Here is a 27,436-nt window from a genome sequence, read left to right on the forward strand (position 1 = left end):
ACAGCCAAGAACCCACCGGTTCCACGAAGGGGGGGCAAGCGGCAGGACGGAGTGGCACTGGAAGCACTGGGGTGGGAGGTGCCGGTTTTGGGGACGGGTGTGGGGGTGGCATCTGGTGGCGACGGGGCGGAAGTACGCGAGGGGACTCACCTGGGGGGTGGAGGGTGCCGGGTGCCGGGACGTGTCACAAAGGGAGGTGTTTGGGAGGGACAGGCTTTAAGTAAGGGATGGGCGGATGTGGGTGCGGTCGGGTGGGCCGTGGGCGTGTACGTGCAACATGTATTTAACAGCATTGGGTGCTGGTAGCAGCCAACGCTGGCTTTATTCCTTTGGGAGTTTGCTTGATTCTGGTCAATAAACCGTTCCTGAGAACTCGGCATTCGTCTCGGTTGCTTGATTTTCCTGCTCTCCGGACGAGGCTTGAGACTACTACTATCCACTGCAATTTGAATTCTTTCCTTCAGTTCAACTCAGTTTATTGTCATAGACCAGTATAGGTGATCAACAAAACAAAGTTTAAGATAGGAGTTAAAATACATTTGTAAAACAACCCAATTAACATCTATAAGTGAAGTCCAGGATGCAGCCTATATTAAATCATAATGTAAAAACTAATATATTAAATACTATAACTTGTAAAATTAATATCTAAAACTATTAGTATCAACAAAGTTATAATATATAAAATTTAAATGAATTATAGTTACAAAGAATGCATTGTGGAAGATTGGTTCATCAGGGTGCGATGGATCTTCCATGCTGCTGCACAAAATGTAGCTACATGCGCTGTAACAAATAGTACTTCATTTACAAGCAGCGTCTGGGCATAGGTAAAATCTGGGCAGCTACGATATTTACTAAACAGAGGTAGTATGAATCTGGTTCAGATGTGTCCATGAAAGCAGCAATGAAGAATAACACTTCTATTAATACCAATAAAAGGGGGGAGTAAAGAAGATAATAGAAGGATAAATAATAAAGCTACAGCCATACTATATGGGTAGTATGACAGCACTGAGAAATTAGGTGTTCAGCAGAGTGATGGCACAAGGGGAAAAAAACTGTCCCTGTGTCTAGTTGTTTTGTCCTGCAATGCCCTATGGTGCTGTCTCAAGGCGAGGAGTTGAAACAGTTTATGACCAGGTTGTGAGGAGTCCTTAGATATCTTCTCAGCACTCCTTTGACCTTTGCAATATACAGGTCTGCTATGGAAAACAGGCTGGCTGTAATTGCTCTTTCTGCAGTCTTAACTATCTGTTGGGGTCTGTACCTGTTCTGTTTCTTACCAGACAGTTACAGAAGTAAAAATGACAGACTCAATAATTCCTCAGTAAAACTGTGTCAATAGCTGTTGGGGCTGTCTAAACTTCCTGAGCTGACACAGGAAGAATATTCTTTGTCATATCTTTTTAATGATGGTTCTAATATTAAGTGTCCATTTCAAGAAGTTAAGCTTTAATCAAAGGTTCATAGAAGTTAGCCATATTTTGACTCCACTTTTATCAGACTTGTCTCTAGTTGATATGTGAGTTTGAGACACTGCAAGGTATCTACAGAGCCACTCTGATAAATTTGTTTATATCCTCTCCAGGGGGGTGAAACATGAAGCTGGAGGGAGGACAACTACCGTCCCATAAAGGAGTTGGGCTAGGATTTTTTCATTAAAGAGGGCTATCTCAAAACACACAGGAGTTTTTACACTTGTTAAATATATGCACTATTCCAATATTTAGTCTTAATCTATGGTGGGTTCTTTAGCAAATAACAAAAACATATACAGTAGAAGCAAGGTAACATAGACAAATCAGCAAAAATGAGTGCTATGAAATAGTTAATTTATTATGAAGCATATTAGACTACCTGCATTAGTATTGCCCTTACGATCTTTCTCTCTCTCTCTTTTTCTCTTTCTCTCCCTCTCCCTCCCCCCCACCTCATTCACCATTGGTAGGACTGGCAGAGACTGTTCATAAACAGGTAGGGTTTTTGCAGCATTTAATAAAAAGTACTTATTCAAAATGTTTTGTGCAGACTGTTCTGTAAATATATAATATGGAAAAGCATATTATTATCATGAGATAGCTGATGCAGACCAGTTAATAGCTGACATGAAAAGCAACTGCAATCTGTCCACATACTTTCATAACATACCATGTATTTGGCACCAATAGAAGAGATTAGAAGATTTGCAATTGATGTAAATATTATGAATAGAGTGTGGGTTGTGTTGTGGCCAACATTCCAGCAATACAGTTGTTGAATACATTTGGAGCAAAACATTTTTATGCTTTGTCCTCAGAGAAATCATTAAATCCTTGTATGCTGATTGTTATGCACTGGGCTTGTGGTGATACACCACGTGCGTTGCTGGAGCAGCCAACGGCTCTCCAGCAATCCAGACTGGCTGTCTCCGGTCCTGAAATTGGCTAGCCCCAGGCAGCAAGAGTGGGTTCAAACACATTGGCTGCCGCCTAGGGGCTAGACCAGGGGTCGGCAACCCGAAAAAGGAAGAGAGCCACTGGGAACCGGTTCCATCACACACACATAAAAGTGGGAGCCGCATGCGTGCGTCCATGCACGCGCATGCGCAAAAAACGTCTTGCGCATGCGCAAAACGGTTTTTCTTGCGCATGCGCGGACGCCCACGGTTGCCACCTTCCTGTGTGTGTGATGGAACTGGTTCCCAGTGGCAGCGGCGCCTCCGCCTTCGGCAGCCTGTAAACGTGCCGCGGCAGCTCTCCCAAAGAGAGGAGGGCGGCGGCCTGCAAACGGGCTGCGGCGGCTTTCCTCCTCTTTGGGGGAGCTGCCGCGGCACGTTTGCAGGCTGCCGAAGGCGGCAGCTCTGTAGGCGGGCCGCGGCAGCTGTTGCGGCCTATGGGCGCGACATTCGGCAGGGCCCCTCTTCGCAGCACGGCGCAAGGCCCTCACCCCCCACGGACACGCCCTCCTCGCCACGGGAGCCACCCCCGCCATCCTCGCACACCACTAGCGCAGGCCCACCTCGTCTTGGGGGCCTGCCCTCCGCACGCCGGCTGCATCCTCCGATCGACCGACGCCGCCAGGGAGACTGCCCGGTGTCGGGCTCGACACGCCCGACACCCGGCGAGGCCGCGGAGGGACTCACCGGGCCTCGTGACCAGCTGCCGGCATCTGTATGCAGCCCCCACATTACTGCGGCCTTCCACCGAGCCGGGGAAGAGCACGGCCGCCGGGACGACCCAGCAGCCACCGGCGCCTCTCTCGATGCCCCAGCAGCCACCGGGGCCTTCCGGCAGGCCGGGGAACAGCCGTGGAAACGCGCAGCCGGCTGACATGACCCAGCGCCGACGCAGTGGGCCGAGGAAGAGCGCAGGAGTGGGGCAGGAGCGAGCGTGCCTGTCCTGCTCCTTTTCTCTTCCAAGCGGCGCTGAGATCTCGCTTTCCCCCCCTCTTCCTCCCTCTCTCGTGCTTTACATACACACACACACACACGCACGCACACACAAAAGCACAGAGTTCCCCTTCCCCCTTGTACAGGAATGAAAGGCCCCCCGAAGGAAGCCCGGCCTCTTCACCGGACCGATCAGCTGAGGAGGTTTTTGCAAGCAGGAGACGGGCAGAGCAAGATAGCCAGAGACTCCTCAGACGGCGCCGTCTTTTTCTTCCCCTCCAGCTGCTGGCTCTGAGCCCCAGCTTGCGGGTCTGCCTGGCGGCTTTGCGCGAAGCTTGCCGGGGTTGTTTTGAGATTTACACGTGTCGTTCTCGGGGGGGGAAAGGGGTACCCGACCTATTCCCCCCCGTTGAACGAGCCAGGGGAGGGCAAGAGCATCTGCGGGCAGGGAGGGAGGAGCGGCGAGAAAGGGACGTTTGGGTGTAAGCCGAGCAACCCCAAAAATCGGTTTGAGTAGAAAAGGAGGAGCTTTGGCAGGGAGGGAAGTGAGGTTGGAAAAGCAGGCCGGGCGAAGGAAGGGAGCGGAGGCGGCAGCTTTGCAGACGCAGCTTTCTCAAAGAGCGGCGCCGCTGCCCGTTCGCGCGGAGGTACGCGCGCACCTCTCTAAAGGTTTGGGGAGGTGCGCGTGCACTCTCGGAATGGGTAGCGGCCCCGCTTGTTGCGAAAGCTGCCGCGGCCCGTCTGCAAAGCTGCCGCTTTCGGCAGCTTTGCAGACGGGCTACGGCAGCTTTTGCAACAAGCGGGGCCGCTGCCCGTTCGCGCGGAGGTACGGAGACCTGCCGACGTTTGGGGAGGTTTGGGGAGGTGCGCGCGCACCTCCCCAAACCTCCCCAAACGTCGGCAGGTCTCCGGATGGCAGCGGCGGCTTGGGAGAGGTGCGCGCGCACTCTCCAAACCGCTGCCATCCCGCTTGCACAGCTGCCGTGAATGCGGCAGGTCTCCGGACGGGACGGCGGCAGCTTTTTTTATTTTTTATTTTTTTTATTTTAAATGAGCGACGCGTCTGCCTTCCGCATGCAACACAACCCCGCCACCGCGAGGCACAAAGATCAGGTTGATATTCAGATGGTATCCAGAGAGTCCCTGCAAACAAGGCAGACGCGGGCGAGGTGAAGTGATAATTAAAGCGCCAAGAAAGCCTGACAAAGGCGGCGGGGCGGGGAGCCCTCCTGCACAAATCAAATACTAATCAAAAGCCAAGGAGACGAGCGGGTGGCCGAGGGAGTTTCCAGCCCCTGCGCCTACATTGTCTCAGATTCCACTGCTGACGGTGGTGGACAAGGCGAATTAAAAGCAGCCTGCCGCCCAGGAGACGGCAGCCAAAGCTTTGACCACACCACCCCCCTTGTATCTCATTTGGTGAAAAGAAACAAACAAAAAAGGGGGGTGGGGTACTGTGAAAGTGTCAAGAGGCGGACGTGGCAACCGGGGGTGGGGGGGCTGTCTTCCACAAGACAGCGCTACCTCAGGAAGACCAGAAAGGGGTCTCGCCTATTCTTCTGTGCTCTCCTCCGCCCACCTTTCGGGCTGAGTCTGGCGGCCGGGAACTCTGCTTCCCCTGTTTGGTGGAGCGGACTCGCTCGCTCCGAGGCGAAGTGGCGTCAGAGCCAGGCTTCAGCAGCCTGCGCGGCAAGGAATACCCTGTGTGGCCGCGGCTCTCGGGGAAGCCCTGGCTGTCCGCTTCCTCGCTCCATGCTGCCATTCGGGGCCCACGCGTTCCCCGGGCAAATCGCGGCGCCCAGCAGGCGAGGAAACACGCCCGCTCCAGTCGCCCCCCCTTCCCTCAGGAGACGCGAAGACAGCGCTACCTCAGGAAGACCAGAAAGGGGTCTCGCCTATTCTTCTGTGCTCTCCTCCGCCCACCTTTCGGGCTGAGTCTGGCGGCCGGGAACTCTGCTTCCCCTGTTTGGTGGAGCGGACTCGCTCGCTCCGAGGCGAAGTGGCGTCAGAGCCAGGCTTCAGCAGCCTGCGCGGCAAGGAATACCCTGTGTGGCCGCGGCTCTCGGGGAAGCCCTGGCTGTCCGCTTCCTCGCTCCATGCTGCCATTCGGGGCCCACGCGTTCCCCGGGCAAATCGCGGCGCCCAGCAGGCGAGGAAACACGCCCGCTCCAGTCGCCCCCCCCTTCCCTCAGGAGACGCGAAGCAAGTGACCGCCCGGAGCGCGGGCTCTCCGGGAGCCGCCTCTGCTGCCCCAGTCCTTGCGGTTCCCGCTTGCTCGGTAGGGATCTTTCCCGGGACTGGCTTTTCCCTCTTAGCCAGACATTGTGGAACCGCTTTCCTCCTCCTCCTCTTCTCCAAAAAGGCCTGTTGGAAAACTGCACAGAGCAGAAGCGGCAGCCAGGAGCCCACCATCTCTCCTCTCCCGCTCGCTCTCGCCGGAGCGGAGCAGCCCTGGAGCAGCCCTGGAGCAGCCCTGGAGCAGCCCTGGTGAGCCAAAGAGACGAAAGGCCCCGAGCGATAGGAAGGGGATCTCTGCCCTAGAGCGGGGGGGGGGGAGGAAAGGCCCGATCGCTTTGTGTTACCTGCCATGAAACCAGTCCTTGCAGGCGTCGCACTCGATCATGAAGCGGGTTACGTCGTAGGGCAGCCAGGCAGCGGAAAGAAGCAGGCAGGCAGGGCGCCGAGGTACGGAGACCTGCCGATGTTTGGGGAGGTTTGGGGAGGTGCGCGCGCACCTCCCCAAACCTCCCCAAACTTCGGCAGGTCTCCGGACGGCGGCGGCTTGGGAGAGGTGCGCGCGCACCACTGCCCGTTCGAAGAGGTGCGCGCGCACCGGGCGGCTGGGAGCCGCAGGTTGCCGACCTGTGGGCTAGACTATATATTGTGGCTGGTTGCAGCCCAAGTTTCAGTACAGTTCCAGCAAGAATAAAGTATGAGTTATCCTGTACTCAGCCTCGTGTCGTCATTCCTGCACCCAAGAGCCCACGACTTAACATTGATATAGCACTAGTGTGACTTTTGAAGAATGTATGGTATGTATGCGACATGAACCTTTCAGCAACCTTCATGGATTTATCAGAAGAAAAGCAGCTGTAAAAAGGGCATGATGCCAATTCCATAAGAGGATTACACTGCTGAATACACCGCGTCAGCAAAGAAGCATATATCCAAAACTGGTCAAAAATTGTGAACTACATCAGGAGCAGGGAACCTATAGTATGCATGGCCAACATTGAGGAATGCTACCATTTGTAATTCAGCAACATCTATACAGCGACAGGTTCCTCATCCCTAGTCTACATGAGCCATCTCCACCTGCTAAAATGTTTCCACAGGAAGATTATATTACAAGAGAATTCCAACTTCTTTCTTCTCTGTCCACATGTATTTTGGTCCTCTTTAATCTAACTTCACGTTAGGTTTCATTTTGGTCTAAAGAACAGGCAAGAATATTCTGTGACCTGAAGATCAACTTAATTATGATCAATACCTTCTGGATAAATTTAATTGAATCTGGGTGATACAGCACCCTAAATTTGAACTATCTGACACAGTAGGAAAATATTGTGAAGCATTATGATTTTTGTCCAGGTACAGTACAAATGTAACAACTCTCTTTTGTTTTTGGTTTCCTGTCCTTGGAAAAATCTACCTGACACAGTCAAGGCATAGCCTTGAGTTAGTACTGTTTTTGAGATCTTTAAAATACTGTATGCATTTTATGTACCTTCAAATATACTTTTTAATGAATATCACATCAGCTCTGTTCCTGAACAGTGTGCAGTTCTACTTATGATCATGGCTATATGCAAGGAGACAGGGATTGGCAAATGATGAAATGTACAATGCAAACTGCAGTCCTTTTAATGTGTGATATCACATGCAAGCATTAAGGGTACGACTTGCATCATAATGTTACAATGCACAATTGCTTTTTTTTTTACTGTTACAGACACTATACATGCAAATCATTTTCAGATTACCCACAGCTCACCTTCACTGCAAGTTCTGTAATCAAAAGGGTCGATTTCAGCCCCTCTTTCTCTCTAGCACTTTCCCTCAAAGACTAAATGTATAAAGTGGGAAGTTAGTTGGGGTTAGGGGGAGTCCCATAACATGCATTACTACCATAAGTACAACTAGTACAACTAGTTTAACCCTGTACGTGAACCTGTTTTAAATTAAATGTAACCTCTTTTGATATTCTTATAACATACTACATAGCCTCTTCTCTTAATGCCACCTAACATCATTGGGAATCCTTTGGGGGGAAAATAATCTGGGGAAGTAACTACTGTCCTTGTAGCTCTATTTGCAGGACCAGATCTACTGAAGTTCTTCCCTGCTGAAGCAGTCTTACACTCCTTGGGTGCTAGTTAAAGGGGTAATTCTAAAGGTGGGGAGTTGTACTGGGTGTATAAATGCATATCTCTTTGGGTGAGCTCACTTATTGTCTCTTTATATGATTATAGTGGGAGATTTGCTTTATTTTGCTGGTATTATTAATTGTGGCTTAGTGTTATAGAGAAATAGGGAGTGTATGAAATGGGGGATAGTCTGAGAGTAAATACTATATTAGCTGATGGGGCAGTTACACTGAGAGACTTTTTTTTAAAAAAAACAGACAACCAGGTAGATTTATTACGTCATGTTCCATTTCCAGAAACATCCAGTAGCTTCAAGAGCCATTGCTTGTGTTCACTTAGCAAGCCACATACAAGTAATCACATGTTGCTCTAGTCTGTTGTGTTAACTCAGCAACAATGAGCTTCTCTTTTTCACAGATTTTAATTGCATTAATTTGAGTGGGGGAGAGAAAGAAATATCATGTATTTTACAACAATTCTTATTAATCCATATTAACATCTTCAAAAGTTTCCATTGTTTTTCCAGCCAGACATTCCCTTAAACCAGTATTTCTTAAAATGTGACCCTAAGACCCGTGGGGGTCCCCAAGACCCACTGAGAGGTCTGTAAAATCAAAATTATTTGCCAGCCTATGTTGAAAAATAATACAATATTAAAATAATATAATAATAAGTGGTAATGGCAGAAAAGGCATCCATTTTAGTTTTTAATACAATAAATATCAATAAATATAACTAATCAAACAAAACCTCTTTTGGGGTCTCTATAATTTTTAAAAGTGAGAAGGCATCCTAAGAGAAACAAAGCTCCTAAACAAATGCAAAATTGCTGATAAACCTGATCAGTTAATTTTAAGTAAGTTAATTTTAAGTTAACATAAGCCAGCTTTCAGGTTTCTTTATATTCTTTTTTTTAAGTGTTATTGATTTTCTAGTTTTACATTTAAATATTTAAAAAGCAACGTGGCGGCTGAGTTAATCGATAATTCAGTAACATACAAATATCTTTAATACAAGTCTCAAACTATTACATTAAATATTTCCTCTCTTTTCCCCTTAGTGTTTTCTGTCTCATGTTTAAACTAATACAATTCTTATTATATCAATTAAATAAAAATAACTTTCTTACATTTATCAATAATTTTTAGTTTATATATACCCTAGTTATTGTAACATTCAATCTTTATAGACTATCGATGTCCTAATTAGTTTTTCCCCATTTTTTGTTTCCCATTAATATTTAAATTTAACATTTAATATTTATAATTTCCAAATTTTAAATAACCACAGTTCTCTTTATCCCAATTCATCATAAAATCTAATGTTCAGGATACACGTCTTATCTATTTAAATATATTCTATTTCTCACCATCTTACATCAACTAATTAATAATATAGTACAACATTCTTATTTTCTATTAATTTCCAAATGTCTTAAATTTAGTAACCAACATTTCTCTTATTTCAACATTAAATACTTCCTCTCTTTTTATCTTGGTGTCTACTATCTCATATTTAAGCTAGTAATTTTTATTATAGCAGCTAAGTAAAAACATATTTATTACATTTATCAATAGATTTTTAGCTTATATATATCTTAATTACTTTTACATTCAACCTTTATAAGCATATCAATATTCAAATTTAACAAAAGATGAGCTCTGTCTTCCACGTCCAATTTCGCACTATTGGGGGACCCTGGAAAGGGTTGAAAGTCACCCTGTAGGGGCAACCAGCAAAGAGGGGATCCCCGCTTGATTGCGAGAGGGTGGTAGCCCTAATGCTCGATGTGGGGCAGCCTTCCAAACTGGTGGACAAAAGACCGGCCATAGCAATATGGCATATCACTAGGCTGCAGACAGCTGAAGTCAAACTTACCACCAGGCACCTACAAAGCAGCGCAGATGAGACTGGGTGAGATCTACCTCTCTTCAATCCTATTTTTTCCACCTGTATAAGCTGCCCAAAGTATTTTCCCCCTGTGGAGAGGGAATTGAGATTATATCCCACCCTCTAAAAACAGCAGTGACTGACTATCCAGGGGAGTTTAAAATGTTGCAAGAATAACCTTATCTTTCTAAAATTTGTGGACTGAAAGATTTCTTATTCTTATTGAAGATTTGGGTTTTTAGTACAAAAAGAAGTAAAATTGGACAAAGGATTATAAAAATTTCGGACTTAAAAAAACCCTAAATGGTATGGTCGACATCTTGTGGCTAAACCTGATATTACAATTTGTTATTGCCTAAAAGAGACTTGGCTTGAAGCCCAGACTATATATAGATAAGACTGGAACCTTGACAGCTGTGTTCTATACTCAGTGACAAAATTATTTTCATTTTCTAATTGTAAAGCTTTTAACTTAACACTCTACTAAGAGAACATGGATGAAGATCAGGAACAGATTCTGTTTATGTTGAAAGCAATTTATGAAACTATTCTTATAGCTACTGATAAAATAAGAAGCTATAGAAAAGAACAACATGTCAACCTAGATATACGAACCAAAACTTTGATTACAACTAAAAAATTAACTACACAGAATGTAATAGAAAAAGTGGAACAATTAAATACTATGATAGAAGATTCAATTGACCAATAAACCCAGTTAATGGAAAACCCAGAAAAGAGACTGGAAAAATAGAGACAATTTGTTAGTCCTTCCAAAAAAATGGCAACCGGATGGCCTTTTCTACTTCAAACAATATATATAATAATACTGGGAGATCTATTTCATGACTTAAAAGCACGGACATGGAAGGCGAGTTGGCAAAGAAAGAAAGCTAGAATAAGGCTGAAGAAAATTGGGGTTTTGACTTATTAGTGAGGATTACAAGATGTGTACTTTGAATACTAGATTTTGTTATGAGCCGAGATAAAGAAAATTTTGGTCATTTAAAACTTGGAACTATAAGTACAGTGAGAGACTATTGTCTGAGTATTGCTGGGGAAAGAGGTAGGCTTTTGATGGACCTCACTTCCTTTCAGATTGTAGTCTAAGGGGGTGGAAGTGAAGGTGGAGACGTCAGTCCAAGAATCTTGCTTTTTAATGGAAGGTCAGTTGCTAGTTATTTCCCAGGATTTAATGCTAGAGGGAAGTACTGATTTGATATGTATTGTGAGGATTTGACAAAGAGAAGAGAGGTGTATTAGGTGTATTTAGACCAGAGGTCCTCAACTCCCAGACCATGGACTGGTACTGGTCTATGGCCGGTTAGGAGCCAGGCTGCACAGCTGGAGGTGAATGGTGGTTGAACAAGTGAAACCGAAGCCACCCACTGCCATCCATGGAAAAATTGTTTTCCATGAAACCGGTCCCTCATGCCAAAAAAAGGTGTGGGACCACCATTTTAGACAAAGTTCAGGATATCTTCTAAGGTATAATATTGAAATGATCTGTGCTGAAAATTTGAGGAAATACAATCCTGATCAATTTTTGGGGCCTCTTAGAAATGTGTCATACCATGGTATATAGCTAGGCTTTTTGGCAGTATGGGGGACCTAAGGGCTATTTCTCTCCTCTTTGACATGCCTGGAAAGTGATGCTGGTGGACTGTTTGACCTATGCATGTCTCACAGCATCTTACCTTATCTTCTCTACTGTTTCATATACATACTTATGCATACAACTGTTGAGGTAGGTTGTTCAGAGTTTTGGTGTATGGACCTATCAGTATGCTAATGATAGCTAGCTGTAATGCTAGCTAATTATCTCATCAATACCCTCTTTCTGCCAAATGTTGGTAATGGGCTAAATGAGGATAAACAAGCTGAAATAGAACAAGGTTAGAAAAATTATTAGAATATTTGGAATTCATTTTTCATGTTTCTAAATCAGTTCCCTTTTCTTTAAAAGATAATATCATTTAAGGAATTGAATATGTTGCAAAATGTGAAAGATTCTTATATGCATATTTTGTATACATCTTTGTGGATTATAATATATCAGAGTGGCCTTCTTCAATCTGGGAAAGATGGGAATTGCAGTCTAACACATCTGGAAAGCATCAGGAAACTCTTCAACTTTTATCTCAAGATGACTGAAAACCCCAAATGCCCAGCATTTTCTTGTCTCTTTGCTCTGTTTCATGCAGGGTGCTATGCAATCCATCAGCCTTAATAGTTGGGTAAGATTAAGTGATTAGCTTTTCTAAAGTGGCCAAAGATTCCCTGAGCCAGCAAATGCTGGACTGTCATTAATGCTGTTATTGTTGAATGTACTGAAATCCAACACTTAATAGAACATTTCTCAACATGAAAAAAAAATGTTGAAATCCTCATGTCTTCTTAGAAAAACTGCTCAAAATCCAAAGTACCAAAGGAACTAAAATGTTTATAATTGTATGATCTGCAATTTGTTTCAAAATAATTAAATTTTAGTAGCATGAAACCATACAACACAAGCCTTTCTTCAGTTTATCAACAGGAAATTAAGAACTGTTCCAGGCCTCATTGGCTGGTCATATGATTTCATGATTTACTTTGGCTTTGGTTTGCCTAACATAAATTGTGCTAATCTATAAACCATTGTTGGCCAACAAAAATAGGTGCCTTCATACAGCAGGCTAAACTACATTCAGATAAATGTGACTCATTCTAAACTATGACTTAGCACAATTTATGAATAAATGATTTGTTTTACTTAATTATTTTCAATTCTTAAGACTCAAGTAAGATTCAATTGTGTCTGGGTTCACAAAATTGGCTGACACAAAAGGAAATACATTATGATTTGGAACCCAATTCCAGCGGGGCTGCGGTTTTTTAAATTATTATTCTTGAGAGTCGTTGGTTGGATTTGCACAATTTGCTAGTCAATAGTGGGGCAGAAATGGAGCAGTATACAGTATACTTTGAGTTAAACTATCTTTGCTAGTTCTTCTAAGCCCTTTCTAATCAGTTATGGGTTGGAAGGGAGAAATTAGCTCGTTACAGGGAGAATCCTGGTAGCCCCAAATTCTGAGTGGGTGCAACATCTAAGTCAGTGTTTTACAAACTTACAACTGGAGTTCAACTTCCAGAGCTCCCCATCCAGCATGAGGTGAGATGGGTGGCACTGATCAAATCCAATCAAATACAATCAAAACACTGATCTAAGCCAAGTCCAATGCTGTGTGCCAGATAAAACGAAGAAATGTTAGTAGCGTAAGGAAGCCTTGTTAATAATTCTGGTGCAAGTATTCTTGGGATATCAAAGATACCATGAAGGAAATAGGTGAAAACTGTATTCCTCAAAACATTTGGTTTGGAACCAATTAGTGTGATTGTGTGCTGCCACACCCAGAAAAAAGATGGATAATTTAGTAAAATGTCATCATCATCATCATTCTAGCCATTGTCTATCCACTGCAGGTTGAAGGCCTCTTCCGCATGTTTCCAACTAATACGGTTGAGCTTTCTTTTGCCAGTTGGGCCTGCAAAATTTGGTGAGGTTATTGCTCTATCTTGTTTTAGGTCTGTTTTGTAGACGCTTTTTATCATATGGAATCTATTCTATAGTTAAATGTATTATGCAAATAGCAGCATCCTGTCATACAGTTAAGTTCTTAGTTTTAGGGTTGGTTTCCTTTATACAACAGCTATAAAATACTGTCTTTTCAATTGTGTTTTTATTTTTCTAAATAAAGCTACAGTACATATCAATGAGAGGGACGCGGTGGCTCAGTGGGTTAGGACGCTGAGCTTGTCGATCAGAAGGTCAGCAGTTTGGCGGGTCGAATCCCGAGTGCCGCGTAACAGAGTGAGCGCCTGTTACTCGTCCCAGCTTCTGCCAACCTAGCAGTTCGAAAGCACGTAAAAATGCAAGTAGAAAAATAGGGACCACTACGGTGGGAAGGTAACAGCGTTCCGTGCGCCTTTGGCGTCTAGTCATGCCGGCCACATGACCACAGAGACGTCCTCGGACAAGCGCTGGCTCTTCGGCTTTGAAACGGAGATGAGCACCGGCCCCTAGAGTCGGAAACGACTAGCACACATGTGCGGGGGAACCTTTACCTTTTTACATATCAATATGATCTCTTCTCATCTCAGATTTCTAAAAGGAAACTTGCCCTCCTCTTTAGCCCTTTCAGAAAATTCTCAATATGCTCTCTGTTTCTTCCGAAACAGAAGCTATGCAGAAGCACATGCTTCATAGAAGCTTTCTGATAGGAACTGTTTGAAAAAGATCTCCAGCTCTCAGGACCCACCAATGAATGATCTTGGTTTCCTAATCCTTACCAATTACACTATGCTGACTCCCCCCTCTCCCCAGATAATACTAAATGATACAATATATTTCAGTAAAATTATTCTCATTCACATTATTTTTTCCTCTTTCTGAAATGTTAAAACTATGAGCAATTTTTTAAAAGCGTAGTTTTAAAATTTTTGGAAAGGCTATCTGAGCCATATAACATTTCTTAGGGTTAAGATTTTACCCAACAGTCAACCAGTTAATCAATGAGCAATCCACATTGTAGTTTAAGTTGTGTTGCTCCTATCTGTTCCAATCTGTTTCTTAAACCAATTTCAGAAATTTCTGACTGGGTTGTGATGGGCTAGCAATAGACCTGGTACTCCGCAGATTATGCAAGACTTGATAGATTGTCATCTTGCTTCTTGGCCTTCTCAGCCATGCATGGACTGATATACTGGTGCGTGCTTTTTTTTTTTTTGGTCCTGGAGAAAAATTCATCTATGTGGTTCCTAACAGTCAACACCAATTTGATTGCATAATCAAATAAACCCTTGATTTCTCAAATGTTCACATAAATAAATGTCTTCCCTTTCCCCTATACCCTTATCTCCTTTCTCTAACATATATCCTATTTATTTAGTTTTTTCTTTGATGGTTCTGTACAGTATCATTGTAATTCAGGTGCTACTATAATCAAAACAATAGGGAACAGGTATTCTTTCATTGCTATGTTCACCGCCCTGAGTCCTTCGGGAGAAGGGCGGTATAAAAATTTAATTAAATAAATAATAAATAAATAAAAACCAGCCCTTGGAAGAAGAGGGGTATGCAAGATCCTGCAGCCAGTTGGAGCCAGAGCAGCTAGAGGAATAAAACAAACTGCTGGAGACCTTTCACTCTGAAAGGCAACAGTAGAAAACATTAGTGTTGAACTGAAGCTGGAAAATACAGGTACTGGATGTATTTGCAATAGATTGGGAGTGGGATGAGGATGCATGATCTATTTCGACATTCAGGAAGTGGTGAATAAGTGTACTGGTGATGAGCCAAGGAGACAGGGTAGATCTGCTTTTTGTCTCAGAATATATCCTTACAGTGTTTACTGTCCAAAAATACGGAGTCACTGAAAGAACAAATGTTAGACATCCTAAATCAGTTTTTTTTAAAAACATCATTGGAATTGGTTGCATTATATGTAGTCATTTCCAGGCAAATGTTAACTACAACATTTTTTTTCCATTCAAGGCTGGAATGCATTTGTTATTGCATACAAAACTAACTCTGGAGAACAGTACTAAAGTTTTTTTATTTTTATCTCTAGAGTAATAAATATTATTTTACTTTTAAAAAGGAGATTAAAATGTTAAACTTGCCAACTCTTTACATCCCTGCTTGTGAATCAGTTTCAGTGGACTTAATAGTATACCTACATGTTTTTTTTAAAAAAGATAAAGCAGTCTCTTCAGTTTCATTAATGTACCTTCTTGAACAGTGTAGCTAATACAGGTGCACTGTAATGTTTAGTAGTTGAGTTCAGTGCTTTTTTTCTAAAAAAAATGGTGCCAGAACTCTCATCTTGGTGGGTGCAGGAGGTGGGGGGGCGGGGGGCAGCGCTGCTGTGGTCACGGATGCGAGGGGTATTGGTGGCGGGCTGCCCCCCGGGGCCAGAGCCGGTGTGGCTGGTGCTGTGGGAGCAGCGGGACCCACTTTATATGGCAGGGCTGCGCAAGGCAGATGGCGGAGGTGGTGTGGGCCAGGCGATGCAGGGCGGCCACTTAGGCATGCAGGGCAAGGCGATGGTGGCACAGGTCCAGCACCAGGTAGGCCACCAGCCTGGCTGACATGGGTGAGCACAAGGAAGGAGTGCACATGGACTCCGCAGAACCCACCTCCCACTCCTTGTCCTCTCTTACTTACCTAGTTGAGATGGTGTAGTTGGGCAGCAGGGAGGTATGCAAAGTTCCTGCCAACTCGCCTTTGCTGCAGACAACTTGCCAGTGCAACATTTGCCAGCCAGGTCTTTTGGCACGCTCAGCAGCAATTCCTATTGGCTTTTGAAAGCCAATAGGCTTTTGAAAGCCAATAGAGGGAGTAGCATAGCTTGTGCAAAAGCTTTTTTTGTGTGTGCAAAAAAGGGTGCCGGAATGCCATTCTGAGCATTCTATGAGGAAAAAAAGCCCTGATTTTATGTTTTAATCTTATGATTTTAAAAATATTGTAAGTTGCCCCAAACCTCACCATGTGGATTGCATACAAATATTATATAATCAGTAAATAAAGGTAGAACATATGTTAAATATACATCAAATGATAATGTGCTTCCCTACAAAGTCAATTCTTGCTCAATGACAGACCAAGGAGTTAACTCGGAAAGACAAGAGGAAAATCTAGAAGAGGTCTGTGCAACTTGTAGAAGGGAAAGGCCCACACTGATAAATTAAAAATCTTTGTGGTCTGCAAAGGAATGCTGGTGGGCTAATCAATGATGTAGAGGAGCATCTACAGTGTTGGAGTTTGTGGTCATGGTAAGCCATGGAGGCACTAGGCAACATGACTTTCAAGGCAGTGGTGATGATTTTATTACTTTTTTTAAAAAAAAAGTCTGTGCTCTGTCCAAGGGTACTTGGTAGGCTACATGTACAGGCCTGGTCTAGACTTTATTTTGGAGCATTCAACTATCTAGAGCAGGCATGTCAAACTCATTTTGTTTGAGGCAACTTCTTAGAAAAGAATTGCCATTAATTTGTTTTAATAAAATAATTTAAATCAATTTTTCACTTGATTTCAAATTAAATGAATTATATTGGTTGACATTGAGATTTTTTTTAGTACAATTCCCAAATGCAATAAACTGGTTTTAGGTATATGTGTGCTCTAATTATTTCAACACCAATACATTTTAACAACATATTCTATTTGTAAATGAATACAAATGCAAATTTTTTTGTGCAAAAATAAAACAAAATAACAGATTTAAGAGCTGTTATCATTAGTTATCCTTAGATAAAAAATAATTCTATCATCCAAAACTTTGTTATACTGTATTTAATGAACAGATGCTTTGGGATTAAAAAAAAAGACTGACTACATTTGATTGTGTATCACCATGGCATTAAAACAAAATTCGAACAGTGTATGAAAAATAAAGGTTCCCTAAACGTCTGCTGGCTATATCTATACATTTTCCTTGATAGCACTCTATTGCCTTCTTTTTAGCCTTTTTTTCAACTTACCAGCTTAAAAAAGGCAAGGCACCAGGAGCTGAAAGTTACAGAGACTGTTCACACTCAGCCCTTCTTACCCTCCCACTTTTAAATTAGCCTGTACGGATCGCATTTCCTTCAATTTGAGCCATCTGAAGGCCTGTCGCTGTGATGCATTCTGCTGCTCTGCAACCTGGCTGCCTGAGGAGAATTTGGCTCTCCGGAACAGTTTCCTTCAGCTTTTTTGTGTGTGTGTGTGTGCAAAAAAAGGTGCCGGAACGCCATTCTGAGCATTCTATGGGAAAAAAAGCCCTGGATATATCACATATAATTGAAGATTGTAATTAGGTTTGTGTGCACGTTCAGCAAGTGTGATGTATTTGTGCTGGCATTTCTAGGCCTCTTTCCAACCACATCCAGAAAAATTTGTAACATACATTGGAATTCTTAAGGCCATGTTTGGTATTTCCCAGCAATCTGTTACTGGAAGCAATCCCTGCTGCGTTACTGATTCCAGAGAAGCATTTGCATGTATGCAGGTATCTTTAGGGTGCCATAGTTATGGATGAGAAATATTGGTTGCAAAGTTGGGACGAGTAACAGGTGCTCACTCTGCTATGCGGCACTCGGGATTCGACCCGCCAAACTGCCGACCTTCTGATCGACAAGCTCAGCGTCCTAACTCACTGAGCCACCGCATCCCTTAATTTTTAAAATAAACCCTGGCAATAATTTTTTGATGCAATATCTCCTTGTTCACTATTTAGATTGCATAACACGAGCTGTCTTAGAAAGCTTTGCCCATCCATTCTGCTATATCCTAAATCACAGGCCCTCAAAATGGCGAAGGATTGAACATTTTGTTACTACAAACTTTCTTACATCCCACAAACTTCAGGAAGCTTTGGATCTTCAACTATTTATCTTCCACCCATTTGGAATGAATTGGTATTTTTCAGCAACAAGTTTGTCATTTGCTTTTTGTTTGAAATACATTTGTGGGAGTCCTTGAAATTCTTTGAAAATGCCATGAGCTTTTGGCTTAAGGCAAACGTGCAAATAACTGCCAGAACCAGATGTGGGCTTTTTAGTCCAAATGAAAATTTTTGAATTAGAACCAGGACTTAAAAAAGAGAGGGCCATAGATGTCTTGGCTGTGGGCCTGATGTATGTAGTCACAGAATAAAAGCGGTGGCTGAAAGGCAAAAGCTTGTAAGAAGCTACTGGATCTTTCAGGAAAAGCTCAAGCAACAGAGAAAAATTATTAGGAATAGGCAAATATGATGAATCTTCTGATGCTTCTGCTGATTACTTTGTTGCTGACAGCCCCCTGCTGTTGTGAAGGAGGTAAGGGAACATGACATAGAGGCTATGATTTTCTCCAATTCGGCAACATCACTCAGCCACAGTCCTACAGCTAATACCTAGGTATTAGCAGTTGGATCCTTAATATGAGATCTGCTCTAATAAATCTGAAAGAAGGCTTAACTTTCTCACTTAAGAAAAGTGATACACACACCTCAGCACAAATGATGAATGAACATACATCCCATCAACATTTGTGCAGTCTCTTACTCTTATGTATGAGGAAAAAGAACCTGATATGTTCAGGTTATTTAGTGTCAAAATAACATTCACAATGAATTTAAACCCAAATCCCTTCTGACCTTTTAAAGTAGAGAAAATTAAAAAAATGTGTTTGATAGATTGAATAGAATTTTTGTGGCAATGTATAAAAGAAAATAATTTCTTTTTCATGTCCTTTTTCATAATTCTTCAGCTTTAAAATTTAAAAGACAGAAGAAAACAAGCATCTCATGTAACTTATAGAAATAGCCCTGAAAATGTAAACTACTAAAACTTTTTCTGAGTATATTTAAACTAAAAAGAATGAACTAACAGCAATTGGCCAATAAATACTTTTTAGTGTAAAAACAAGTACTTGTGTGCATGTGTTTTGTATTTTGTGCCTAAATGAGTGGGGATACAACGTCTCCAAGTTATACTAGATATCTCATACTATCTAGCCTGAGGGGGGGGTGTTGGGGTTGTTTTATCTTTTGCTTTTTAATTTTTCTGGGGGTTTTTAGCGTTGTATTTATATTGTTTTTAACTAGGGCAATTGTTTAATCTTTTTTAATGTTTGTATTTGCTATTTTATTCTGCCCTGTGAACCGCCCTGAGTCCTCAGGGAGAAGGGCGGTATATAAATGTTATTAAATTAAAATTAAATTAAAATCTTATCTTTTTTTTAAAGGTTCATCCAAAGCTGTGGATGAAGGTAAGTAATTCCCCATTACAAACCCTAATAGATCGGTATAGATGATAGATAGATAGATAGATAGATAGATAGATAGATAGATAGATAGATACTGTGTGTGTGTGTGTGTGTGTGTGTGTGTGTGTATTTGTTTATTTAGGAATTGTTCATTTGATGTCTGTTTTTTATCCACCTCTTTAGAAAAGACATTGAAAACCTATTGGGAAAGGGGTGACAATGCAGGGACTCAGTTGGAGAAGATGTTCTTTCAATATGTTAGCAATCATATTGAACTAGATGGAGGAAAGTTAAGGATTCCTTGATTCTCCATGTGTAGACCAATTATGGCGACAAATATTACTACTGTGATTTTTTTAATTTTTCAGACAGCCAAATAACATGAAGAAAGTTGACAGGGAAACCTCTGGTCCCTAGTAGCTAACTTAACACACATCTCTTTTAGGTGTTAAAAGAGACCTGGCACAAACTCAGTTTGCCTATTAGTCCCCCAATGAATAAATGCCGTATTGGCTAGACACATAGGAATATTCTTACCAGACGGTCTGGCAAAAACTAAGAAAAGTTCTCAGGAGGTGATGGCCAATACGTGGTCTGTTGCAGCAAAATAACTCTCGTGGCACCTACCTGATTTATTGTAGCATAAACTTTGTGGATTAGAGTTGCTTCCTCAGTGCTATTTGATGAAAGCAGATCTAAGGCTACCATATAAGATCTCACAAGACGTCTCGATCTTTAAAAGGAAAACAAAGGTGCCTGGCATATATTTTCTTTGGCTATTCAACAGAATTTAAATGATTTTTCTCCTCCAAAATACCCCTGGCATTTTTTTTCTATTGAAAGGTCTCAGCAACTCACTGACTATTCAGAATATTAAAAGTGTATCTGTGATACTCAATGATTCCAGATATTTCATGTATGACAGAAGATATATTGCAACCACAATTGAGTCCAGAATTTCCATGGTTAAGCAAAACTATTGTTAAGTGAGTTGTGCCCAATTTTATAACCTTTTTTGCAACAGTTGTTAAGAGAATCACTGTAGTTGTTAAGTGAATCATATGGTTTTTAAGCAAATATGGATTTCCCTATTGCTTGTCAGAAGGTTGTAAATGGTGATCACATGACCTCAGGATACTGCTGTCTGTCCATGCACAAAAAGCAACTGGAATTTCTTGGGCTACAGATTGGCCACCCCAATCTAGAGCATGAAAGGAATTTTAACTTCAGAAACTGTTTTGTACTTGGAATTTAAGTCTGTTTCCTCATATTTTAACATATTTTATTTGCAACAGGGATTAAAATTGGTCAGGAAAAAGCAAATACTTTTGTTAGAAGACAGAAGAGGGCTTACCCATATTCTGAAAGGTATTGCAGATATGTGTAATTATTAATTCTCAATGTAACTAAAAATGAATGCAAAGATTACGAAAAGATTATGAAATGCCAGCATATGTGATTCCATAGCTGCTGGAAATAAATGAATTCTTTTTTGCTTTATCAAGGCTAATTTAAATATCATTGCAGGGAGGAGAAAATGCTTTTTAAGGTGATATCCAGTGTAACTGATGTAGTATTTCAGAAGTGCTTATTTGGCATGTATCAGTACAAATGCATGTGGACTCATTGCATACATTTTAACAGATGGCCCACATCTGTTACAATCTCATGAAGTTGCTGAATGTATGAAATAAATAAAGGGTAGGAATATGTTTAAATGTTATGATTATTATATGCTATGGTCTCACCTCTGAAATGGCTGTAGTTCAAAGGAAAAAATAAATTTGAAGTAATTTGAAGATAAGAATTCTGTGTTCTTGCACTTATTTAATTCTGAAATATTTGAAGGCCATGTGTGAGTACTTTATTTTTCACTGTGCAAATATCTCTCCAGTAATTCCAATACCCTCAATTTCTTACATTTCCCCTAAGAAAGACTTCAGAACATTTTTGCTACATTGGGCTTTTTCAGCAGAGGTATTATGTCAACTGTCTGGCGGAGTTCTTGAAGAATTTTCTTTAAAAAAAATCATCCAATGTCCTTGACCAAAAATTTGGTAGCTAATTTTAAAGTATTGTTTTAAAATTTATTAAAACATGAATTAAACTTATTTTAACTCTACTCCAGGTATGAGAGAGACTCATAAGGCTCTCATCCATCAACTTTTTTAAACAAACAAACAAACAAACAAACAAACTGTAACTTACTCTCACACTGAGAGTTATTGTTTTTAAGTTACTGAGATAAAATAGCATATATTATAATAACATAATTTCTTTATAAATTATTGGTGAATATGAGCATAACAAATGCAGTAATGTGTTCATTAATAAAACCCATTTATTACCCTATCAATTATTTATCTCTGAATATAAAGTATTCTGAATATAAAGTATGAACTGGGAAGCCTGGAATTAGGATAATTCAGGCACTGGGTTCATGATGCTACACAAATGAGGGGCGTAGTAGGTTCCGGTTTGACATTTTCTTCCAGCTGCTCAGCAGAATGAGCTGTCACAAATATAGAAAGACTGGCTTACCTCATTTTAAAGGAAATGGCATCATTCACATTAATATTTAAGGAAGGGATACAGTGCAAGGCCATGAAATCAAGCCTCCAGCATAGTTTACAATATTGCCACTTCTTCCTATGATCTTCTCTCTGTTCTTCAGGTACTATGAAATGTTCAAGTCCCCAATGGAGATGAAGCAAGAACAGTGTGAACATTATGCACCCTGTGACTACTACTCTGAAATAGTGGGATTTCCTACAGCATATCGCCATTACTTTGGGAACATCTGAATATAGTCATTTCTCATCCAACTGGGACATCTGCAAGGACAAAGTGTGGGGCAGCTTAAGAAAAACAGAAATAGCATCTTGTTTCTATTTCACTAACAAGTGTTTAACAGCAAGATGTTCACTTTTAAGGCAAGAAATAAATACTTTCTCCTTTCTGCTAGTAATTCTATAAATTCCAATATTTCTTGAAACATGAGTGACATTTCTTGGAAAGGGTAGGCAAAAATTAATAAATTACCTTAATAAATTGGAAGATGAGGGTTACTTCTGGAGCAATCTAATGGTAAAATTTGTAATTCTATAAAGAGATGCTACACTAAATGTTCCCACATTTCAAACTTTCATGTGATAGAAGGAATTTCTATAAGGGTGGGGTACTGTTGACAAGGATTTTTTTTCTTATATCAGTTCATACTAGACAAATGCACACTTACGTTTTTGCCCTGGTCAGAGAAGCATTTGAAATAAATAGAAACAAAATTCTCATGTACAATGCAAGCATTTCAGGGAAACATATTCCTCAGCTATGTAATGGGATTAAGCATGATAATGAGATGTTCCTGATTAGGAACTAGGAGTAAGAATATAATGATGCAAATATAAAGGCTTCTTTTTGCTTTCTTGTTCTCTTATTACTGTTTTGCTGACGACATATGATTATTTCATTTAATGACTAAGGAAGGGTGCTGAAATATGAATTTATTTTAAAATATTCTTCTTACATTTCTAATTTAGAAGATATGTGATCATGGCTATTGCACTTGTCTGAGTATATGGAAAAAAGCATCTGGAATGTTCTTATTCATGTGGTGTCTTTGGGCCCAATACAGAGAGGTTTATTAAGAAATATTATGTCCAGCAGAATATCTACTAGGAAACATTGCATAGGATTGCAACAAACTTCTGCTTTAAAGTACACTGAAATAAGGACAACTGATTAATGAGGAAGAACCACTTAACTTGATTACATTTCTAATGGTTTGCCTTCATCTCAATTTCCCTTAATGAAACACAGTTGGAAGTTGGTGAAAAACAACCTTGAGCAATGGCCAATAAGTAGAGAATAAAAAAATCCTATGGAGATACAACTGGAATAAAGGAGGAAGAAGGATTTAAATGAGATGACAAGTTATATATTGATAAGGAAAGGAGGGGAGGAAGATTTTGCTATAATGAGACTTTCCTTAGTGCTGTAGGTAGAGGTTCCTATGAAAACAAATTCAGCAACTTCAATTACTGGTAGGGAATGTTGCAGCTAACTGCCAATAAATCCTCTCTTCACTGAGTTGCATTAGAAATGTATATGCTAGTTAACTCCCAACCACAACTTTTTTTTTCCTAAGCTCTAAATTCTGATGTATTCTTTAAGGCCAAAAGACCGAAGGCTACTTGCTTTCTGGAAAAAAAAATTGTCCATGAAACAAAATCCTCTGGAGTAGCTTTCTTGTATTTCACATCAAACTAGCATCTGAGGCTTTTTCTGTGTTTGTTTTCAAGTTCTGGAATTAAAACAGCCTTTTGTTTTTCTTTCCTAATAGAAGGCCCCAAATTTTTCCAAATTATTTTTGAGGCACAAATAACTCTATCAGACAATCTCTTCCGTCTAAAAACTTCTACAACTATGTTCCTACTCTATGCTTAAATATTTGATGGTCTATGGCACAAACACAAAACAAGAAAGGTACAAATATATAAATATGGTAGATACCAAAGAGGGGCCTTACCAAGAAGAGATGAACAAAAAGAATTCAGTTTATCTTCCTGAATCATTCAATTTAACTTGCTTTGAAGAGCAAAATCAGATTCATCTTATGTCTCGATGCTGTAATATTTACTTCCATTCGGGCTAGCATTGGAGAGGGAAACATTTGTCAGACAATTCAAATATATGGGAACGATGGGAATTCCCAGGCAAAAGCAAATGCTATGCTATCAAGATGCTGAGTTAGTTTACTTTGGGGGAAAAAAACCCATGGAGTGAGGAGGAAGAAGAGGCTAAGTGGACTTCCTCTGTCCAGAAATTATTATTAATTATTACCGGTATTTCTGAATGAGTAAAGCTGAATTAACTGGAATTGAAAAATGAGGATAATTGGTAAAAGGAGAAAAATGGAATCGTGATGAAGAAATGAAGACTACAAATATACAGTAGAAATAATTAAATAATGGAAGAGAAGAAATAGCACAGGGAAGAATCAGCAAAGGAGGATAATGGCCATTTCAAGGGAACTGATAACAAAATCTCCAAAGTTATCAAGGGGAATTTTCATTAGGAGCCAAATCATATATTATATGAGATATTAATATGTATGAACTGTAGATGGAAATGAGGAAGCTGCAATCAGAAGTTTTCCCTATTTTTTATTTGCAACTTTCTTGCTGGGTAAACAGAAGTAAATTTCTGGAAGCTGAGCAATTGTCTTCTAGTTCATTGCCTTTTGTCAATGATCAATGTGACATACTCTTCAGCCATCTTAATAGATCTTTGGAAATGTTCACAAGTTGGTTTTAAAATCTGAACAGCTTCTGCCATTAGTTCTGCAGCCAACTGAACCGAATCCTTAGATGTTTGTTTACAATGAATTATCCGCATGAATTTAGTAAGTGAAAAAGAACTGGGCACAACAGAAAAACTACGGGTTTTCTGTTTGACTGTTGTTGCAGTTTGGGATGAACAGGGATTGGAGTCTGGGAGTGCTTTAGCAATTTCTTCTTTGGTCATGAGAAGTTCACTCACTTGAAGAGACAGCACGGGTGTACTCATTAAATTCTGAATAGCAGTCTCAAGCATTTCAGGGAGATTACCATGTTTAATTATAACAGCACAAATGGGACCACAGATATTTTCAAAAACTCCATTATGTTGACCGTATATATCTTTTACAAGCCTGATTTTTTCATTAGTGGAAAGGGTTGGCAGAATAAGTTTAGAATACAAAGGAACTTCAATTTTTTCCTGGAAATCTTTGTCTTTCACCTCTACTAGCATCTGCATCTCTTTCAGGGCACTCTGTAGAAGCTGCAAATTTTCCTTGATGTCAAGGTTTTCCTGTACTGTAATTATGGCTAATTTACTTCCAAGAAATTGATTGAGCATTCGGAATGCAGTGTTGGTAGAAGAAACGAAAACGTAGACGCAGTCATACATATCGCGGCTGGACTTAACTAGCTTCTCCTCAGACTTTGCTCCACACAAAATGGACTGCATTTCCATAAAAGGATATATCATGCTGAAATTCAAATTAAAACAATATTTAATGGAAGAAAATCAATTGCTTAATATATATTCTATAATGACTAGGCCATACTCAAAATATTTCTGATGTATTTTCAAACTTGGAGCTAGTATAATATATTTTATTTGAATGGCTATAAAAATATGAATAGCCCCCTTTGATCAGGCCAAACCCATCTTTTTTCTCCAGAGTGGCCAATTGGATGCCTTGAGGACCTTGAGAAATATTCCCTCTCCCTTGTCTTTGTTCCTTTGCGTTTGGTATTTGCAAGGATGAGATTGCCGACAATATTAATGTTTTTGACAGACATGTCAAAGAGCCTTGGTGACACAGTGGTTAGAATGCAGTACTGCGGGCAAACTCTGCCCACAGCCTGGAGTTTGATCCTGGCAAGCCTCAAAGTTGAGTCAGCCTTCCATTCTTCCAAGGTCAGTAAAATGAGGACCCAGATTGTTGGGTGAAATATGCTGACACTGTAACTGCCCAGATATTACTGTAGAGCATTGTGGGACGGTATATAAGTCTAAGTGCTATTGCTATTGCTATTGTCTTCCATGAATTTATCCAATTCCATTTTAAGCAATATAAATTAATTGTAGTCGTCACATTTTCTGGTAATGAATTTCACAGGTTAAACATATTCGATGTAAGGAAATGCTTACGTTTACTTATTCTAAAACTTCTTCCAGACAGCTTCATTTAGGCCCATTGTTCTGAGACAGGGAGAAAAGTTTCCTCTCTGCCACACATAATACCAGCTGAGGTTTCCAGGACTGATCTTTAAGAGCAGCCCCAGGTGCTATGGATTATAATTATCTGGTCAAGAAATGACAAGGCATGAGTGGCCATCTTCAGATCATCCTGTCTAGGTGATGCTACAATTGGTGGAACAGCTAAAGCTGTGCAAATGCCCTCCAAAAACCAGTATTCACCTGCTCTTTGAACAGGAGCAGTTAATCCAGGAAGTCCTGCTCATTGCAAGCCTGCACTTTCTGGGGGAGCATCACCCCATCAAGAGTCAAAGATGGTATAGCCTTGGAATTATTCAACTTCTGAATAAACAGCCACTCTTCCTCTTTGGATTGAGTCTGAGACTGGTTTTTTTTCATTTCAGGTCATAACATCTACCACATTTCTCAGTGGATCTTTGGTGAAGGTATATAACTAGATAACATCAATGTATTATAACAATAGCAATAATAGTTAGACTTATATAACTTTTTATAATGTTTTACAGCCCTCCTAAGCAATTTACAAAGTCAACATGTTGCCCCAACCATCTGGGTCCTCATTTTACCGACTTTGGAAGGATGGAAGGCTGAATCAACCTTGAGAGCTGATGAGGATCAAACCCCTGGCAGTAAGAAGAGTTAGCCTGCAATACTACATTCTAACTACTGCACCACTACAATCAGATTTCACCCCAAACTAGCAGATGACTTCTCCTAGAAATTTTATATAGATATTAAACAGGATAGGAAAGTGGTCTGAACCCTGCTGTATTTCATCATGGGTCAGGGGCCTGATCCACCTCCACCTACAACCACCACCTTCTGAACCTGTCCTCTGAGGAATAATAATAATAATAATAATAATAATAATAATAATAATAATAATAATAATAATAATAATAATAATAATAATAATAATAATTTAATTTCTATACCGCCCTTCTCCCGAAGGACTCAGGGCGGTGTACAGGGCAATACAATAAAATACAACATACAAAAATTAAAAAATATTAAATATTACAGCCCAATTCAATACAATTAATACAATAACATTAAAATACCCCTAAATGAGTAGAATGAGTAGAAACCTTGGATACCATGCTTCCCAACCTTCCCAACTGTTCTAGAAGAATACTGTGGTCAGCAGTATTGAAAGGTGCTGAAATATCTAGTTTATATGATAAATATACAACTGATCTCAGACCTGAAGAAAGAAATACACAAATATTGTACTACAAGAAAGTATCAGAAAGTAAGACACAAGTATGC

At 40.8% G+C, this 27,436-nt stretch overlaps 2 protein-coding genes across 2 annotated transcripts; one reads left to right on the forward strand and one right to left on the reverse strand.

The window, feature by feature from the left end:
* Positions 1–18,301: 18,301 nt before the first annotated feature.
* Positions 18,302–22,270, forward strand: LOC308669638 (osteocalcin-like). The gene is made up of 4 exons (XM_081330452.1): positions 18,302–18,465; positions 19,376–19,399; positions 20,692–20,764; positions 22,071–22,270. The coding sequence occupies exons 1-4, from the start codon at positions 18,399–18,401 to the stop codon at positions 22,198–22,200; spliced, it is 294 nt and encodes a 97-aa protein (XP_081186578.1). The 5' UTR covers positions 18,302–18,398; the 3' UTR covers positions 22,201–22,270.
* Positions 22,271–24,628: 2,358 nt separating this feature from the next.
* LOC308669759 (uncharacterized protein C12orf60) lies at positions 24,629–25,348 on the reverse strand (the record flags this gene model as incomplete). The annotated part of the gene is made up of 1 exon (XM_081330635.1): positions 24,629–25,348. The coding sequence occupies one exon, from the start codon at positions 25,346–25,348 to the stop codon at positions 24,629–24,631; it is 720 nt and encodes a 239-aa protein (XP_081186761.1).
* Positions 25,349–27,436: the final 2,088 nt, after the last annotated feature.

This window comes from Vipera berus, assembly GCF_964194415.1.
Source record: "Vipera berus genome assembly, chromosome: 6".
Lineage (NCBI taxonomy): Eukaryota > Metazoa > Chordata > Lepidosauria > Squamata > Viperidae > Vipera > Vipera berus.

Excerpts from the sequence above, each read along its gene's own strand:
- LOC308669638 (XM_081330452.1), top strand. The coding sequence starts at position 18,399 with ATGATGAATCTTCTGATGCTTCTGCTGATTACTTTGTTGCTGACAGCC. Across the intron at positions 19,400-20,691 it reads ATCCAAAGCTGTGGATGAAG|GGATTAAAATTGGTCAGGAA; the intron begins GTAAGTAATTCC and ends TATTTGCAACAG. Across the intron at positions 20,765-22,070 it reads GCTTACCCATATTCTGAAAG|GTACTATGAAATGTTCAAGT; the intron begins GTATTGCAGATA and ends TCTGTTCTTCAG.